The 18,818-nt window shown below is 40.3% G+C and overlaps 1 protein-coding gene across 1 annotated transcript in view; it reads right to left on the bottom strand.

The window, feature by feature from the left end:
• Window positions 1-18,818, bottom strand: part of HSD11B1 (hydroxysteroid 11-beta dehydrogenase 1) — a 41,248-nt gene that overhangs the window by 638 nt on the left and 21,792 nt on the right. The window contains exon 6 of the mRNA XM_063114769.1: window positions 1,427-1,570. Coding sequence (XP_062970839.1) covers window positions 1,427-1,570 — 144 coding nt within the window. The remainder of the gene's footprint in view (window positions 1-1,426; window positions 1,571-18,818) is intronic.

Genomic DNA, 18,818 nt, shown 5'->3' with positions numbered 1-18,818 from the left:
CAGACACACCATCTTAGCTGTCAGGACTGTTTGCCAGCGCTTGCTCTGCAAGCCTCACAGGCCCTATAGGGAATATGAGGGGTCTTCAAAAAGCTCATGGAAAGATTGATATTATCTTGTAATTCCATTTTTCCAAGAACTTTTTAAAGTACCCTTGTACATGGAGAGACTGGGTATGCTTACAGCTTGTTGGGCAAAGAGAGGCCTTAGTGTTAATAGGGGTCCTGCTTCCTGGATGCAGACTTGTGGGGGAAGTTAGAGGTGATTAGTTGGGTGATCTGAATCATGCTCTTTTCTTGGCTGGGGCTGGGGACTAATATGGGAGAGGAGAATGAGGATGGAAATTACATGATGACCCAGTTGCTAATGAGAAGTGTCAGTGGGCAAAAACAGTGCCGTGCGATGACTTACTGACTGGTGAAAGGGAGAGTTTACAAGTCAACACTAACCATTTTCACTTAGAAGGAAACTACTGCTGCTTTCTCTCTCCTTCCAAGTGTTCACGTCCTTCTCGCATAGCTTCTCTTCCTTCATCCCTTCCTTGTTCACTCTGTGCCTGTCTCTCTCCCTCTTGGTCTTTAACTACTACTCGATTACTCTTTAAATAAAATTTTCTTATAATACCTGCCACATATTTTAGATAAATTTGTATTTGGCTTTACAGAAAAGTTGTAAAACTTGTACAGTGTCCCTTTATATTTTGCACCCTGCTCCTCCTAATTGTGACAACACACATAACTATTGTACAATGATCTTGAACAGAATAGAATTGGTACAATATTATTAACAAAACTACAGACCTTATTTTTTTCACTAATGTCCTTTTTTATGTTTCTGGATCTTATCCAGGATTGTACTAAGTAACGATTTTTCCTCCAGTCTGTGACAGTTCTTCAGTCTTTCCTTATCTCTCGTGGCCTTGACACTTTTGAAGAATACTAATCAGTTGTTTTGTAGAATGTCCCTTGATTTGGGTTTGTCCATTGTTCTCTTATGATTAGAGTGAGGTTATGCATTTTTGACAAGAATACCACGAAACTGATGTTGTGTCCTTTTCAGTGCATCAGATTAAAAGGTTCATGATATCAAAGTGTTTTATTACTGGTGATGTTATTAAGAGGAACAAACTTGCAACTGATAAGTCTCACACAGAAAAGTAATGGCCACTGAGTGTCCATGAGGTCATAAAGTATTCAGAGAAAGGTCAGGCGATTAGTGTGGTGCCACCCAGCAAAGGTGGTGATCAGAATGGAAATGAGGGCCCACTAGTGACAGAAATGCTTTATTAAATGAGAGAGCTAGTGCTTTCTGTCACTGGTTCTTAGTGTATTATACATGAGTCAGGGAGTTCAGCACCCCTCTTTACCCACAATTGTCAGGCAGACAGTCCATCTGTAGGTCAGTTATTCCAATGTCTTGACCTTACCTGTGTTTACGAGGCCAAGGACACAGAGAGTGATTGACACATTGACTTTGGCCATTGAGTATTCCTTCCTGATGGAGGAGAAGAATCCATCCAGAGCAAACTTGCTTGCAGAATAGGGAGCAACCAGTGGGTGAGCCAGTTTCCCTAAGTGATAGATTAAAGAAATTAGTTAACAAGGTGACCCATTTCAGCTTCTGACGGAGCTGCTCTTTATCTGTAGCATGCTTTGTAACCCCTGTGGAATCTTCTTACCACGTTGAGTCTTACTTTTTCTCTATTCCCTGTAGATATTACCCTGCTGTATTTAATTCTGAAAGGAACAACATTTGAAGGTATAGGGTGTGGGTGGGCTACAGGACAGACTTCACTGAGAAGAGATTAGTTAGGTTTTTAGTAAGGGTGGTAAATAAACTGGGTCACAAAGAGCTATGTAATCCCACACCTGCTAACTCTTCCACCTCTGACCCAAGAGTGCTAGGAATCCAAGGCTTTGACAAAAACTCTCTGCCAATTCAGTGACCTGTCATTGATAAAGAAAAGCATATGTGTTACTTTTTTGGTGGCTGGCTGGTTTTACTTTCTATATACAGAGGATGATAATTCCTGTCTTTGCTTTTCTACATAAAACCACTTTTTTTCCTTTTCACCAGCCTGGTTAGTTCTCACTCGTTTTTTGAAGGGTATGTGGACATATGCCTAAAAGGATAATCTATTTTTATATCCTTTCCAAGAGGAGGGAAAAGTGGCCCAAGACCTTACATTCTTTGCTGAGCATTGTATAAATACTTTACAATACTTGTTTAGAATTAAAATATTAATTCTAGAATCTGAGTCATTTTAAGATTGATCTCCATTGATATCCTTCTCCTGAGTATAGGTCACATCTCCTATTCTTGTATGTGTAGTAATTTTGTATTGTATCCTAGATATTGTGAAAGATACATTGTAGAGTCTCTGGGTTTTGTCATATTCCTCCAAAGAATGTTGATTTTTTTTTAAGTAGGCAGTTAACTTGACTGAAACTCTGTGTCTCTTGCAGGAAATGCCAGCTGAAATCTCTGTTCAATTGTTTGAATCATAACTTGGCTGCTTGGAGTCTGCACTGCCCATGCACACATAGTTTGGGGGCAACTAGAGGTTTGGGCAGAGATTATATACAGAATTCAGTGCTTCCCAACAGTGGCTCTCACCTTTCCTAGACATCCTTCTTTATTCTCTGGCTGCTAAAGTAACCCTCATCTTTCTGGCTCTTCATGTTAGTGAGATGGCAGGTTTCTATTTTAGATATGGCACTGATTGGGGCTGCCTTCAGGCATAAAGCAGTAAAATGGGAAACTCACCTACTGTCATTTCCTTCTTCCAAGTGTCAACGACCCTCCAGTTTCTGTCTGCTTTTGGTTACTCTCCAGTGCTTTCAATGATTGTTTTGTATATTTTGTCAAGAGTAAGGATGGTCTTTTAGGTACCCCTGGAATCAGAACCTCTGTATGTTTTTAAATATAATGTAGTTGTGTGCCAAATCAATGAAGAAAGAATGGCTTATTCAATAAAGATGCTGGAAAAGTCATTAACTAATTGGAAAAAATTATGTTAGTTCTTTGCTTTATATCATACATCAAAAAAATTCTAGATAGAAAATTATGGCAGACATTTTTGTCTACCCAATATCCATTTCCCCTTCTTTAACAATAAAATCTGATTTTATTCAGGACAGCAACATGCTCACATAAAAATACTTGTCTTCCCACAGTTCCCTTACTCTAGCTTGCCATGTGATATAGTTCTGGCCAGTGAGGAATCTAACAGATAGGGTTTCCAGGAAAGATACTGATCCTGATAAAATAGATGGATTCGGGTGGCATTTAGTTTTTATATTTTGCCCTTCCTCTTTCCTCCTAAATGGACTTCAAATGTGGTGCCTGGAATTGTAGCAGTCACTTTGTGAACTTGTGGAAAAGCTAAATATGAAGGCTAATGGAACAGAAGTGTGGAATGAGCTTGGATTCTTGAAGACATCATGAGTCCACTGAACCAGCTCTGTACCTGAGAAAAAGGAACCTCTACTTATTAAGCCAGTGTAAGTAAGGTTTTTGTTACATGTGCAGCAGAATGCAACTTCTGACTGATACAAAAATAATTCAGTTAGAGAAAAGAAGATAGTATAGGTGAGTATTTATTGGATCCTTGGTTATGAAAGATCACTCTAACAGAAATGTAAAAAATATCTAGTCAAAGAATACTTGATTTTATAAAATGTAAAATTTCTGTATGTCAAAACAATAATTATAATAATATCACTATAAAGATAAATGGCTAATGATAAACTAGGAAACCATTTGCAACATATTAAATAGACAAAAACTTAGTATCTGTAATCCTTAATTAATAAAGAGCTCTTACAGATAAAAAACACAAATCCATCTTTTTGAGAAACCACTCCAACTACATCCTCAATCATAAGTTTTGGGTTGGGATGACTTCACAGCCAAGTTCCAGGAATCAGTGTGTACCACAGGATGTCAAGCCAGGGTATCTGGTACCGCCAATCTACCAGCTAGTCCAGGGCCGGGCCAATGAAACATGCAGGCTGCAGAACACATTGTTGGTTGCCTAACCAGGATTTGGTTCTTTTGTTACTCTCTAACAGAACCCCAACTGAATTCGTGTTTCTACCTGTTGCAAAGACTGCTAGTATTCTCCCAATATCTCTTCTGCCCTTCTTCCTCAGTAGTAGAACCCCTGATTTACAGATGGGCTCATAGTTACCTAGAAGAAAGTACACATTTTACAGCTTGCCTCAGCCAGATGCTGCCAAATGACTAAGTTCTGTCCAGTGGGATGTAAGCAGAAGTTTATAGCGTGACTTCTGGGACATGTCCTTAAGGGGAGAAGTCAGTCTCTTCCTTCCTTCTCCTTCCTCCTTCTTGGTGCTTGAAGGTTGATATGACAGCTGTGGCTCCAGAGCTACCTTGGGCCATGAGATAGGGGCCACATGTTGAGGACGGCAGACCAATGAGATAAAAGGAGGAAACCTGGGTGATCAGGGGGCTGCCACACCAGCCCTATACTGCCTATTTTCAGACTTAATTTACCTTCTAATTTGATTAATCCACTGCTATCTTAGGTTTTCTGCATCTGAGAACTGAACTAATCCTTATTGATAGTCCTCCCCGATTCTATGCAGCCCACGTGCCAAAGGAGAGCTGACACAATCCCTAACTCTAGGGGTGAGTTTGTATATCTATTTAATCCCACCCTTCCTACTCATGATTGATAGAGGAATGGGCACATGGCCCATTTTGGATCAATGAGATTTGAGGAGAATTTTGTTGGAATGTCTCAGAAAATTCTTTGTTCTTTTGGGAGAGTTTGTGACAGTAGCAACCTTGTTTCTCTTCTGATGGACATTTTTGTGCATCGATATGGAGTCTGGAATTGCAGCAGCTGTCTCACTGTCAGCCTGAGGATGAAGCCACATATGGAAGACAGCAGAGCCAAGAGAATCATGGGGATGTTGAGCTTGAGCCAAGTCAACTGTGAAGCCCGCCCTACATCTGGACTTCCAGTAATGTCAATACTTTTCCTTATTGTTTAAGTTAAAAATAGATCCAAATTATTTATAATAGCACAATGGTTAAAAGTATGAGCTCTTGAGTCAGATGATCTGGGTGTGAATCCCAAGTATGCCATTTCTTAGTTGTAACATGTGGATAGTAATATTACCAAGCTGAAATAATACATGTAATGTACTCAGCACGAACTCTGGGACATAGAAAGCATTCAAAAAATGTAATTATTGTTAGCAGTATTAGTATTCAAATTGGTGAGAAAAGTATTAGCAAAAAATCACATTAGCTAGTTACTCAGAGAAAAGAAAAATGCCATTCTAATAAACTCAAATTAGAATAGAGATTACATGTGAAAAGAAAAACAATAAAATAAGATATGAGTGAATTTATAATCTCAAGGTAAGAGATACTTTTTACAGGATGAAATCAAAGGCATACACTATGAAGGAAGATATAAATGGATTTGAATATATAAAATTCAAAAAGTTGTAGCATAGTAAAAGTCCCCGCTGTTGCCTTCCTACACACATCCCCTTCAAAGAGGCTGTCCTTCCAGCCATGGAAGGTCAGCCCAGTGACAGCTAATGTGCACATGGGCTTGAACACACATCGTGGCCTCTCTCAAGAAACAAAAGTAAGTGACACAAATATTCTTTTCTTTTCTTTTGTTTGTTTTTTTTGGTCTCTGTTGCGACACAGAGATTCTAATTGCTGCCGTTGGATTTTGAACTAAAAGGTCATATAAGGTTGGGACTGGTGTAGCCATTTCCAGCCATGGAAAGGGATAAGTAAGCAGAGACAAGTATCCTGCAGAAGTAAGCAGGCATGTGGAGCAGACATAATAACCACAAGAATTGGAGCTGAGTAGGAACTAACATTTATTTAGCTCTTATGTGCCATGTAAAGTCTAAAGGCTAAATAATTGCCCAAAGTTGCAAGGTTAATGAGTGGGAAAACAAGGGTTCAAATTTGACTCTAGTGGGTCAAACTTTCAAGCACTAAGTGGTATTTCCTCTACAGAAGCCACCGTTCTTTATATGAGTGTTTTCCAGGAGCCATATGTCAAATCCAGCTCTTCCTGTGTTGGTGAGGATTCTCTTTGCTTTGACAGTCAAGCTCCAAATGGGCAAATTTTATGAATGGTGGTATTATTTTTACTTCTAAACTGACACATGAGGGTACCCCCAAATAGATAGAGTTAGTTATTTCTAGTCCCTTTGTATTAGTTTCCTAGGGCTGGCATAACAAATTACCACAGACTTGGCTATTTAGACAACAGAAATTTATTCTCTCACAGTTCTGGAGGCCAGAAATCCAAAACTAATGTATCAGCATAGCCATTTTTCCCCCAAAGTCTCTAACAAACAATGCTTCCTTGTCTCTTGAGCTTCTAATGTCTGTTGGCAGTCCTTGGTGTTCCTCAGCTTGTAGACACATCACTTCAATCTCTGCCTCTATCTTCACATCACCTTAGAAGCTCTGTGTCTTCTCCTCTTCTGTCGGTATCTTTTACTCTTCTTATAAGGACACTTGTCATTGTATTTAGGTCCACTCATAATCTGGGATGATTTTATCTTGAGATCTTGATTACATGTCCAATGACCCTTGTCCCTATAAGGTTACATTCACAGGTTCCAGGTGAACATACCTTTTGGCAGGCCACCATCTAGCCTACTAATCCTCCTAGATGATGATGAAGACGCTGACTGTAAGTGTTAATGTGTTTGTCAAGGTGGCAACAGTGATGCAGAGGCAAGAGACCACACAAAACCGTAATCTGAATCCCTGTGGCTGTGATTTTTGCACCACTCGTAGAGCTCAAAGCACCCCATTTTCTATCCTTAATTATGCCTTAGGTTATGCTCAGGGTACAAAGAAGCATCCTAAATAGTTTTGCAGGAGAAAAAGAGAAAGATGAGAGGAGAAAGAAAGGGGAAGAGGAAGAAAGGAGAGAACGGAAGGAGTCAGACATGGCAGAAGACATCCTGAAAAATTCATGACATAGATGCATGGTTTAAAAAATGTTTTTAAATGGTGAAAAGAAATACTGAATTATTATGCAAGGGTCGAGATTGGACAGGCCATTGAAAAATTATTAACCATCATCATGAAAATCCACTGTAACATAACTACCTATGGTTGCAGCAGTATCTCATTGATCTTCCGAGAAGAAGCAGTGGGGCTCCTCCTCACATCAATCCTTGTGAGAGGAACTTCAAAGGAACCTCTTGCAGAGCATGTCTCTAAGAGTTTGAGGGACCCCACCTGAGAGGCTGTGGCTATGAGCAAGGCCACTGTGTAGCTAGTGCAAATTGTGTTGTACACAAGGGAACTCTCCCTCGTGGGAGGATCTGAAATCCAGCCCATGCTCTTTGCTCATCACCTCACGGACCTTGTCCCAGGACTCCTCCCTTCTTCCCTGGAGCCATTTCCAATTCTGCCCGAAAGCTCAGCCTGTATTCCCAGTGTATTCCCAGGGCCTGAGGGAAATAACATTAGTGACTGCTGCCCAAATCACAAGAAGAACTGCTAATATTCCAGAAGGAGGCCCCAAAAACCCTATAAAAGCACACAGTGAAAGAGTCAAATTTGATCATCCACCAAGTGATCAGAGAGCATGAGCTCCGAACCTCTGCCCGGGCTGGAGCAGACCAGTGCTGTATCAGCTGGGTGCCAGCCAAGTAAGACGATTCCGACCCCTAACTTAAATTCTTCCCTGTACTCTCCCTTTCCTTTAACCCAAGAGAGGCTAGAGGGAGCCCAGTGAGTGAGGAATAGGTGGGGAAAGGGAGGAAGGGCTGAGCATATCTCTCCTTTCTACCCCAGGTTTCCTACCAACAGTAGGCTCCAGCTTGATAAGGGGAGAAGCTTTTAGTTAAAGCACTGACATTTAGTCACTGACTTTTAGTTAAAGCACATGACTGGACGTTTTCACTAGCGGAGTGAGACCATTCTTGAGACTGGAGGCAGCCAGAAGATCTTTTACTATTCTAGAGCAACCAGAAAAGTGTTTCCAGCTGTTCTAGATCTCATCCAGGGGCAGGAAAGAGCTGCCCATAGGGCAGGTTTGAATGGGCAGTGGGAGCAAAGCACCAAGTTGTTTTCTGATTGCACCTATGAGATCCACTTGTTCAACTACCAGTTAAAAAACTGTGCCAAGAGTATGAGCTTAATAAAATAAAATTAGTAACTAAATAAACGTACTGTTCTATTTGCATGAAGCATGCGTGAAAGTGAGGAGATGAGAAGCCTGCGTGCTTTTGCCCTAGGTTAAACTCAGGTTTACGAGGGAGAATGGAGCCATCACAGAAGGATAGATACATGGCAGCTAGATTTCTCTTCTGGGAAGTTTTAGACTACAAAGAAACAGAGCCATGGTGACTATATTTTCTGAAGCAAAATATGGGACATGGAGTCTGACAAGTATGAGTGCAGACGTGGTGATAAATGGGACAGAATGTCTGCAATTAGCTCTGTCCCAGAAACGCTGGGACTTAGCCACCGTAGAAACAGCAAGAGCCAGAGAGCTGGCAGAGAAGCTATGCTCTGGCGCTTGTTAGCTGAACGGAAGAGGTCAGAAGGAGGCCCCTGTGTCTTTGTTCATCCCCTCTCCACTTGCCAATCCCAACTGCCTTGCTGAGATTTTGAAATGATTTCCATTTCAAAGGTGGATTTTAAACCGATTTAACTGAGAGCTTGGAAGAAAATGTACAGGGTTGAAAAGCTCCATTCCTGCCTGCCTTCAGACTTTAAGAATGACCTTGGGGCCAACGAGCCATGCCTTGTACTCTACTGAGCGAACCCCAGTTTGACGTTCACCATGCCTTGATGGCTTCAAGGCTGGAAATTCATCCTTCATCCTGCTCCCTTTTTTCCCCAGCTCTTCCTAAAAATCTTTCCTCAGCTGGGACCCTCATGGCCCAAACCTTTTAGTTGTTTGGTTTGAGTTGGATTCTAAAGATAAATCCATCTATCTTCTCCAGGCCCTGGAGGACCTGAAGTGTCATCATAAATATTGAGGCAACACACAATCCAATGATAATTGAAGCCATGGGACTGGATGGGATTGCCCAGGGAGAGCATGTTGAGTGAAAAGAGAAGAGAGTTTAGAATGGAATGCCAAGGAAACAATAATTAAGGTTGGAGAGATGAAGAGGAACCTAAAAAACGGAGTAGGGGCAGGTAGAGTGGCTGGAGGAAGCCCAGGGGAGGGTTTTGGCAAATGGCAAGTGTACGGTGTTGAAACAGTACAAAATGCTTCAGAAATAAGATAAAACCTGCTAAGAAATTTCACCAGGTGACTTTGGCAAGAGCATTTCTCTGCAGGTATGGGGCTGTGTGACAGGATGTGAAATGTGGTTTTTGTTTCAGAGGTGTATCAGAGTGTCAGCATATCTCCTAAAGCAAGAATAAAAGAATAGATTTGAAGAAACCCCACAGTTGAAGTATGGGCCCAAACCACTTCTGCTAGCATTATCTAATCATCCACACCCAGCCTAAATAGTTGTACTTGGAGACTGGAGAGTTGTCAGTGTCCTCTGTGTTTGTCCACCAAAGCTCAGGGGTGGCGACTGCACCCCCCTTACTTTAAGTCACATAAGAGAGGCTTCAAGATCATGGTTTGAGGGCCGGCCCCGTGGCTCACTCGGGAGAGTGCGGCGCTGGTAGCGCCAAGGCCATGGGTTCGGATCCTTCAAGATCATGGTATGAGGGCCGGCCCCGTGGCTCACTAGGGAGAGTGCGGCGCTGGTAGCGCCAAGGCCATGGGTTCGGATCCTATATAGGGATGGCCGGTGTGCTCACTGGCTGAGCGTGGTACGGATGACACCGTGCCGAGGGTTGCGATCCCCTTACCGGTCAGAAAAAAGAAAAAAAGAAAAAAAAAAAAAGATCATGGTTTGAAGAACTGTACAAGGATATCCCCTGGAGTTTGGGTACTGGTATTTGACTCATGCCTGAAAGCCTAAAGGCAAGAGGCAGGGCTGAAACTGCCCTCGCCTGAGAACAAAGCTGAGTACATTGTGTGATCAACTATGTTTACTTCCCAAAGGCTTCCCAGAGGCCAAATGTGGATGCCGTGGAAGGGGCCATGCCCTGACCAGGGATGGTGGGGTGAACTGGGCCAAGAAGACTGGGCTGATCGAAGCTCTAGAGCTGAGAGGAGGCTGAATGGAAAGTAGTGAGCTAGAGGAGGCGTTCCTCACCCCAACAGAGCAGCAGGGGGAGGGGGCTGCTGGTGGTGTCTATTGCAGGGGATTTCCAAAGAATCCATGAAAAAGCCTCACAAAACCCACTCTCATACCTCTTCCAAATCACTAAACCCTTAACGATGGGGATTTTTTTTTTCTTTCAAAATACTTTCAAATTTACAGAAAAGTTGCAAGATCAGTACACACAATCTATTATTTTCCCCCTGAGCCACTGAGGTTAATTGCTGTCATTGAGGTCATTGCTGACATCATGTCCCCACACCCCTGAATAATGTTCACTTCTTACACATAGACACACTCCTACATAAACACAATACAACCATCAAAATGAGGAAAATAACTTCTTAGTTCCTTAGGGTTGCAATAACAAATAACCACAATCTGGGTAGGTGAAGAAAACAGAGATGTATTCTCTCATAGTTATGCAGTCCAGAAGTCTGAAATCAAGGTGTTGGCAGGACCACACCCTCTGAAGGCTTCTGGGGAGCTTCCTTCATTGCCTCTTCCAGCTGCTGGGGCTGTCAGCGATTCTTGGCAGCTGGCCAGCATAGGGATTGAACCCTGGGCCTTGGTGGTATCAACACCACGCTCTAACCAACTGAGATAACCGGCCAGCCTCTGTTGGTAATTTCCTGTGGCTCCAGCAGTCTAAATCTGCCTCCGTCTCCACATGGCCTTTTCTTCTTTCCCTCTGTCTGTGTCTTCTCTGCCTCTTATGGGGACACTAGTCATTGGGTTTAGAGCTCACCTGGGTAATCCAGGATGATCTCATCTCAAGATCCTTGACTTAATCACAGTCGCAAAGACTCTTTTTCTAAATAAGCGCACATTCACTGGTTCAGGGAGTTAGAACATGGATATTTCTTTTTGAGAGCCTCTGTGCAACCCATTATTGTAACGTCGATGTAGCCCTGTCATCTAAACCAGAGACCCTTCAAGTTTTGAAACATGTCCCAATAATATCCTTCATAACACATGGATACAATCGAGGATCCCGTGTTGCATTTAATTGTCGTGACTCTTCAGTCTCCTTCAGTCTGGAAGGATTCCCCAGTCTTTCCTTGACTTCCATGAATTTGACACTGTTGAAGAAAACAACCAGTTATTTTGTACCAGCTGATATTATGCTGGGGAGGGCTCAGACTGGATCATGAGAGCCTATTGTTAAATGTTCATGAATTTCACAAGCAAGTTGACATCGTGTGGATATGGCCATCGGGGGAGTATTTTCACCATGAAAATGCTACAAATCAGGGTTTTGATTTTCCCTTCCTAGAGAGCTTGTTTATTAACATTTATTAGCACACTACCAATGAATGTTTTTCAGTTTGGATTTGTTTGATGTTTCCTCATGATTTGGTTTGGCTATCAATTTTTGGCAGGATCACAGAAGTAATTCTCTGATCTTCATATTGCATTTCATTAGGTGATATATGATTTCAATTTATTCCGTTAATAACCAACCTTGATTATTTGATTTGGGTGGTCTCTATTAGATTTCTCTGCTGTAAAATTACTCTTTTTTCCCTTGTAATCAATAAGCATTTTGTAGGATGGTACTTTTTTTTTTTTTATCTTAACCATTTTTAAGTGTATGGTTCAGTGGCATTAAATACATTCATACAATGTACCAGCACCACTATCCATTTGCAGAACTCTTTCATGTTGGAAAACTGAAACTCTATACTCCCTAGACAATAACTCCTCATTCTCTCCTCCCTACAGCCCTGAGCAACCACCATTCTACTTTCTGCTTTCTATAAATTTGATTACTGTAAGTATCTCATATTAGTGGAATCCTAAAGTCTTTGTTTTTTTGTGACTGGCTTTTTTCACTTTGCACGATATCCTCAAGGTTCGTCCGTGTTGTAGTGTGTGTCAGAATTTCATGCCTTTTTAAGACAGAATAATATTCCATTGTATATATGAGGGTACTTCATAAAGTTTGTGCAAAAATAGAATTAAAAGATAATATGGATCTTTCCGTGAACGTTTAAAAATATCTTTGTATATACCACATTTTGATTATCCATTCATCTGTCGATGGACACTTGAGTTGCTTCCATGTCTCAGCTACTGTGAATAATGCTGCTGTAAACATAGGTGCACAAATATTTCTTTGGGATCCTGCTTTCAATTATTTTGAGTATATGCCCAGAAATAGAATTGCTGGATCATATGATGATTGTATTTTTAATTTTTTGAGGAACTGCCATACTGTTTTCCACAGTAGCTGTACCGTTTTACATTCCCCCCAACAGTGCACAAAGATTCCAATTTTTTACCACCTAGCCAACACTTGTTATTTTCTGTTTTTGTTTGTGTTTGATAGTAGCCATCCTAATGTGTGTGAGGTGTTATCTCACTGTAGTTGTGATTTGCATTTCCCTAATGATTAGAAATGTTGAACATCTTTTTGTGTGCTTATTGGCCATTTGTATATCTTCTTTGGAGAAATGTTTATTCAAGTCCTTTGCCCATTTTTTAAAAAGTTTAATTTAATTTTGTCAATATACAATGTGGTTGATTATTGTGGCCCATTACTGAGAGCTCATTCTTTCCTCCCTCTCCCCCCTCCCTCCCAACAACCTCATATCTGTTCACTTGTCATATCAACTTCAAGGAATTGTAATTGTTGTGTCTTCTACCCCCTCCCCCAGTTTGTCTATTTATTTATTTATTTTTAGCTCCCACAAATAAGTGAGAACATGTGATATTTCTCTTTCTCTGTCTGACTTGTTTCACTTAATATAATTCTCTCTAGGTCCATCCATGTTGTTGCAAATGGCAGTATTTCATTCTTTTTTATAGCAGAGTAGTATTCCATTGTGTGGATATACCACATTTTCCATATCCACTCATCTGATGATGGACATTTGGGCTGGTTCCAATTCTAACTATTGTAAATAGCGCTGCAATGAACATTGGAGAATAGGTATACCTTGAACTTGATGATTTCCATTCCTCTGGGTATATTCCCAGCAGTGGGATAGCTGGGCCATACGGTAGATCTATCTGCAATTGTTTGAGGAACCTCCATACTGTTTTCCATAGAGGCTGCACCATTTTGCAGTCCCACCAACAATGTATGAGAGTTCCTTTTTCTCCGCAACCTTGTCAGCATTTATCATTCACAGTCTTTTGGATATTAGCCATCCTAACTGGGGTGAGATGTTATCTCAGTGTGGTTTTGATTTTCATTTCCCAATGCTGAGTGATGTTGAGCATTTTTTCATGTGTCTGTTGGCCATTCGTCCTTTGCCCATTTTTGAATCAGCTTGTTTTTCTGTTATTGAGCAGGGTAGTACTTTGAGACTATGTAAATATATTCTGTTTCTCATTAAACTTTTACCCACTGGTTTTAGCATCCATTGATGCTTCTTGGCTGATTTATTACCATGATGGTTGCCAAGTGGTGATTTTCTAAGTTCATCATTCCTTCTACTTTATCATTTGGCTTTCCACTATATGAAAAAGACTTCTCCTCTCCTCATTTATTTATTCTTGTATTTGTTTATATCACCATGGATTTGTGGTTTCCTATTATATGTAATGGGTTATAATCTGTTATTGTCATTATTTATTTTAGTGCTCCAGTGGTCCCAGATTTGGCTAGTGGGATCCCTTTAAAGCTAGTCTCTGTGTCCTAGTAATGTATGCCTATTATTCTTTGAGCAGTTCTTTACTTACTGGCAAAAAAGATTTTCAGGCTCATTTTGTACCTTTCCTGCCGCTGCCCTGGAATCAATCATTTCTCCAAGAAGCTTTGGTTACTTTTAGTGAAGAATGATATTTAGAAAACAAGATCTGGGCTCTAAGTGTGCTCCCAGGTCCTCCTAGTGGACAAATCAGGGGAATATATGCATGTATATATAGACAAATATGTCTATATTTCTATATTTATTTATGTATATTAAAAATTATAATTCATGCCCACACCTCCAATTCCAATCCAACACCACAGGGTTCATTTAGTTTTCTTCCCTTTCATATTTGTAACACCGACAGTGAGAACCTGGCTTGCATTATCCTCAGTGTATATTACTTATTTGGTTAATTCCTCCTGTACATATCATTCTTCACTTACTTCTGTACCCTCTGTGTAGACACCCTCATCACCTCACCTGCACTCTGACACCCCATGCCTGGCCACATAAATGCCCTCTTCACTTCATGTTGGGCTGCCCCATGGCAGCCCCCTTGCAGATTTCCTTGTCAATTCTCTCAGCTCTGACACCCTGTGCCAAGTGTTGCATGGACTCCCTCCTTGGCTTCTGAAACTTCACACCAGGCTCCCACTGCTGTTCCATGACACAAACCTGTCTCATCTTGCTCAAGTTTGAAAACCTCTGCTGCCGCCTTCTTTCCCCCACGAAGAAGGCTACCTTGCTCAGCACATCTGAATGGCTTTTAGATTGAATTATTGAGGGCCAAGGATGCTTGGTGTTCTATAATGCTTTTGACAGTCCCATACATTGAAGAATTGTCCCACTCCAAAGGCCAATAGTGTTCCTATTAAGAAGGCCTGTCGTGAAAGCCTAGAAACAGAAAGAAAACAGGGAAGGGAAATATGGCTGTGTGTCTTTATTGCAGTCTAAGGAAAGACATGATATCAGAAATCCAGGTACTAGCAGGCCATTTTACAATTTTTTCATTCAAGAAGAATGTGTTGGTTATTTGCCAAATCTGTTAGCCTTGGGGAATCAGAGATGAATGAACAATGCCCTTGCCTTTATGGAGTGCACTGCCTAGTCACTGTGGGTGAAATGCTGTATTTTATCAGCTCAAAGAGGCAAGCAGTGGTAAAACACACCACTACTTTGTGTGCCAAGAAACAAAAAGCCTACTCTTAGAACTATAACGCGATTCTTATCCCTTAGAGTTTTTATCTTACACTTGTTGAAAAAGTTCCTTCAGACTTATATAAATATAGTTTTTTAAAAAAAAGTCATGCATCATTCCTGTGCATTCATATTAACACTCTTCAAATCAGAGCCACTTTCCTGCCATGCAATATCATTCTTTAGTGTGCAGCATTTCTTAAAAGAATGTTTTCCAAGCCACTAACAACTATTTTGCAAGTTTTTTTTTTTTTTTTTTTTTTACAAAATAAAGTTTTATTATCCACGGGATACAGGTATACACATAAATTATATGCAAAGACAGATGCACATTCTAGAGAAAGATTATGCCCCTGGGGGCATGATAATTCTTTTATCATCTGCCTGAGCTCATATTCTTTTTTTTTTTTTTTGCTTTATTTTATTTTACTTTTTATTGAATCATAATTGATTATACATATTTTTGGGATTCAATGTTGACATATGTTGATCAAATTAATATTACTAGTATGTATATTGTTACAAATTGTACTTGTTCTTTATGCCCCTTGTCCAATCTCTCCCTATCCCCTTCCCACTGATAATCATAGATTTCTTCTCTCTGTCTGAAAGAGTGATGGTTACTCTGTTGATTTGTTGCCTAGATGATCTGTCCAATGCTGAAAGGTGTGTTCAGATCCCCCAGTATTATCGTAGAGCAGATGCTTCTTCTGTCACTCTGGAATGGGCTTTGTGGAGAGAGACATCCTCTTCTTTTCTTTGGTCTCTGCTGGTGACTCTCCTTGTGTCAATGCACTCCAGTGGCTGGCAGACCATCTGCATGGTGGTTGTGACGTCTAGCCACTTTTGCAGCAGCCGTGGTTACTGTGGTGGCTGTGGTGGGCTGCCCATGTGAAGGTGATGTTTTTGGCATGCTCCTTGGCACTGGTGGTGTGCCTGGTTGTAGGGGGGTCTGGCCCCCCCCTCCCAGATCCACATCCTGGGCCCCCGGGCGGTGCCTTGAGGCACTGGCAGTGTGCCTGGTTGTGGGCAGCGGGGGTGGGAGTGGGGATGTGTCCAGTCCCAGATCCATGCCTCAGGCCCCTGGGCGGGGACCCAAGGCTATTTTGCAAGTTTTGATGGTGGCACTTATCAGAAGATATCTTATCAGAAACTCTTCAAAAGTGTCAAGAGCATGAATGACCAAGAAAATCCTAAGAAATTTCCCAGTTGGGAAGAGACTACAGATATTTAACCAAATGCAGTGTGGGAATTGAAGTGGATCCTGGACCAGAAAAGAACATAAGTGGGACAGTTGGCGAAATTTGAACAAGGTCAGATTAATTAGTAGTATTGTATTAGTATGAATTTCCTGGTTTTGATCATTGTACTATGGTTATGTGAGATGTTAATATTTTGGTAACCTTGATAAAGGGTATATAGAAAATTTGTGTACTATTTTTGCAACTTTTCTTGTAAATCTAATATTATTTCAAAATAAAATAATTTTTAAAAGGACAAAATAAAATCTTAGAAGATAAGCTCAAGAAAGCATTAGCATCAATTTATTACATCCACAGCGAAAACCACTTAAAATGAATGAAACATACCCTTTCCCACCAGCAGGATATGAGAATGCCCATCTCACACCTATTTTGCAGAGTTAACAAAATTTTCAACAATTGACAACTTGTAGGCAAAAAACAAAAACAAACACAAAAACAAACCAACAACCAAAAGATAACAATCCCCATTTCACTTGTAATTAGTAGTTGTAATTTGGATTTATTTGTTCACTTGTGAGACTGAAAAAAATCTCTGTCTTCTTGAAGCCAGCTACCCCAAGAATAGTAATATTTTGGTTTTGGTTATAGACCCCTATCGTTTACTTTTCTTTTGAAAAAAAAATTCTGATAAAATTCATACCAAACTTGTGGTACAACCAACAGTTCAGAAGTATATAAAATGAAAGGTAAAGCCTCCTTTCTTTAAACACAGTTGAGCTCATACTATACATATTGTTCTGTAAATTGCTTTTCATTTAAACACATTACTTTTCTAGTCAATATGTATAAAAATTTACAGAATATTTCACTACAATTTAGGAATCTGTCCCTAGTGGTGTATATTTAGGTTGCTTTGAGGTTTTTTTTTTTTTTTTTACCACTGTAAACAATACAGTAACAAATTGGCTTGCACTGGAGTGTGTGTGGGCTCCACAAGGCACCTTGCTTTGGCCTTTCTTGCTCACTGGCATAGCCCTGGTATCTGGCATAGCACCTGGCTTAGAATGGACCTCAATATGTACTTTTCAAACGAATGAATGAATGAGTATATTTGGGAAGCACTAGTGCACATTTATCTATAGAATAAATTTCTCAGACATGAAGTAATACTTTCTCTCATCAGCCGTTTCTCTTCTCAAAATACCTTAACTGGACTTCTAATCATTGATATTAATACTTATTTCCACAGGAATCCTTCTTCGGTCAAGCTCAACCACTTAAAGCTATATATTTGGAACATGTCAAATTTGCTCTTCACTTTATTAATTTCATATTTAGCTGTGTTTCAATGATACGCCTTTGTCAAAGTTTACAACAAGAAGTTGCGTATGAAATTGATTTGTTATATTTGTTGTTAGAAAGGTTTTGCTAACATCTCAATGGGCAAAGATGTGGAAAAACAGTTCACAGAGTAAAAAATATAATTAGTGAAGCCAGGCGGCAGACCCTGATTTCCCCTGCTTATTCCCCTAACCCCAGCCAGAACAGACCTTGGCTAGTGGAAGGGGAAATAGCAAAAGAAAATCTGCTTGACCAAGCAGGATTGGCTGAATTTCTAGGAGTAAGTAAATTATAAGATATGTGTAGAATTGATTAAACATATACTTTCTTAGGCTAAGACTTGATCTGAAGGTCAGGATGTTTGCTCCTTAAATGAATACCTTATGGCTTAAGATATCATATGTAACCCCTTTCCTCAAGGTGCCTTTGCAGAGCACAAACAACTACAAGCCTGTTTGAAGTCTGAACACCTCCAGACTGGAAGGAGCCAAGGAAGACATTAGTCAGTATACCAGAAATAGTTATGCTGACCTCACGGTTGACCTATTAGATTCCTACATGACTTCCCAGACCCCCACTCATGATTTTGCTCTATAAATGCTTGAGATTTTAAGCAGTCAAGGAGCATGAGGTCTTTAAGCCCCTCTGGTTGCTATTGTGCTTCTTTGGATGGCCATCTAAATAAATGCTTAAAGTCTGACAATGCAAACTTTGGCATGAGAAACTTAGTCATTTGGGTGGTGAATGACAAACCCCTCTTGGTTTGGTAACAATAGCTTATAAACACATGAAAATGAAATTCCTTCATTAATTATCAGACATATTAACTGTTGATTAATGCCAGGTGATACTGTAGGCATTGAGGGCATATAATGGTAACCTGTCTCGAAAGGACAGGGCCCTCACGTTCTGACTAACAAGTAAATAAAGAAATTCAAATTATAGCTACTAAACATCTTTTTCTTTTACCTATAAAATGTCAGTCCTGAAAACTTTGTTAACTCTGCAAAGAAGGTGTGAGATGAGCATTCATACATATATTCAGAATGGGAAAGGGGCATGATTATTATATACACATTAATTGTTTTTTTTTTTTTTTTGTATTGAAAAATATCTAGTCCTTTATTTGTCATTTTGTCTAAAGCAATTTGGAAATATGTATCAATAGCCTTAAAAATATTCCTATCATTTTACCCAGTTTAGTGCTAAGAATATATCAAGGAAAT

The sequence above is a fragment of the Cynocephalus volans genome, chromosome 11, assembly GCF_027409185.1.
Source record: "Cynocephalus volans isolate mCynVol1 chromosome 11, mCynVol1.pri, whole genome shotgun sequence".
NCBI classification, from domain to species: domain Eukaryota; kingdom Metazoa; phylum Chordata; class Mammalia; order Dermoptera; family Cynocephalidae; genus Cynocephalus; species Cynocephalus volans.
The sequence above is the reverse complement of the archived record's forward strand: the minus strand, read 5'-3'. Positions and strand labels throughout refer to the sequence as shown.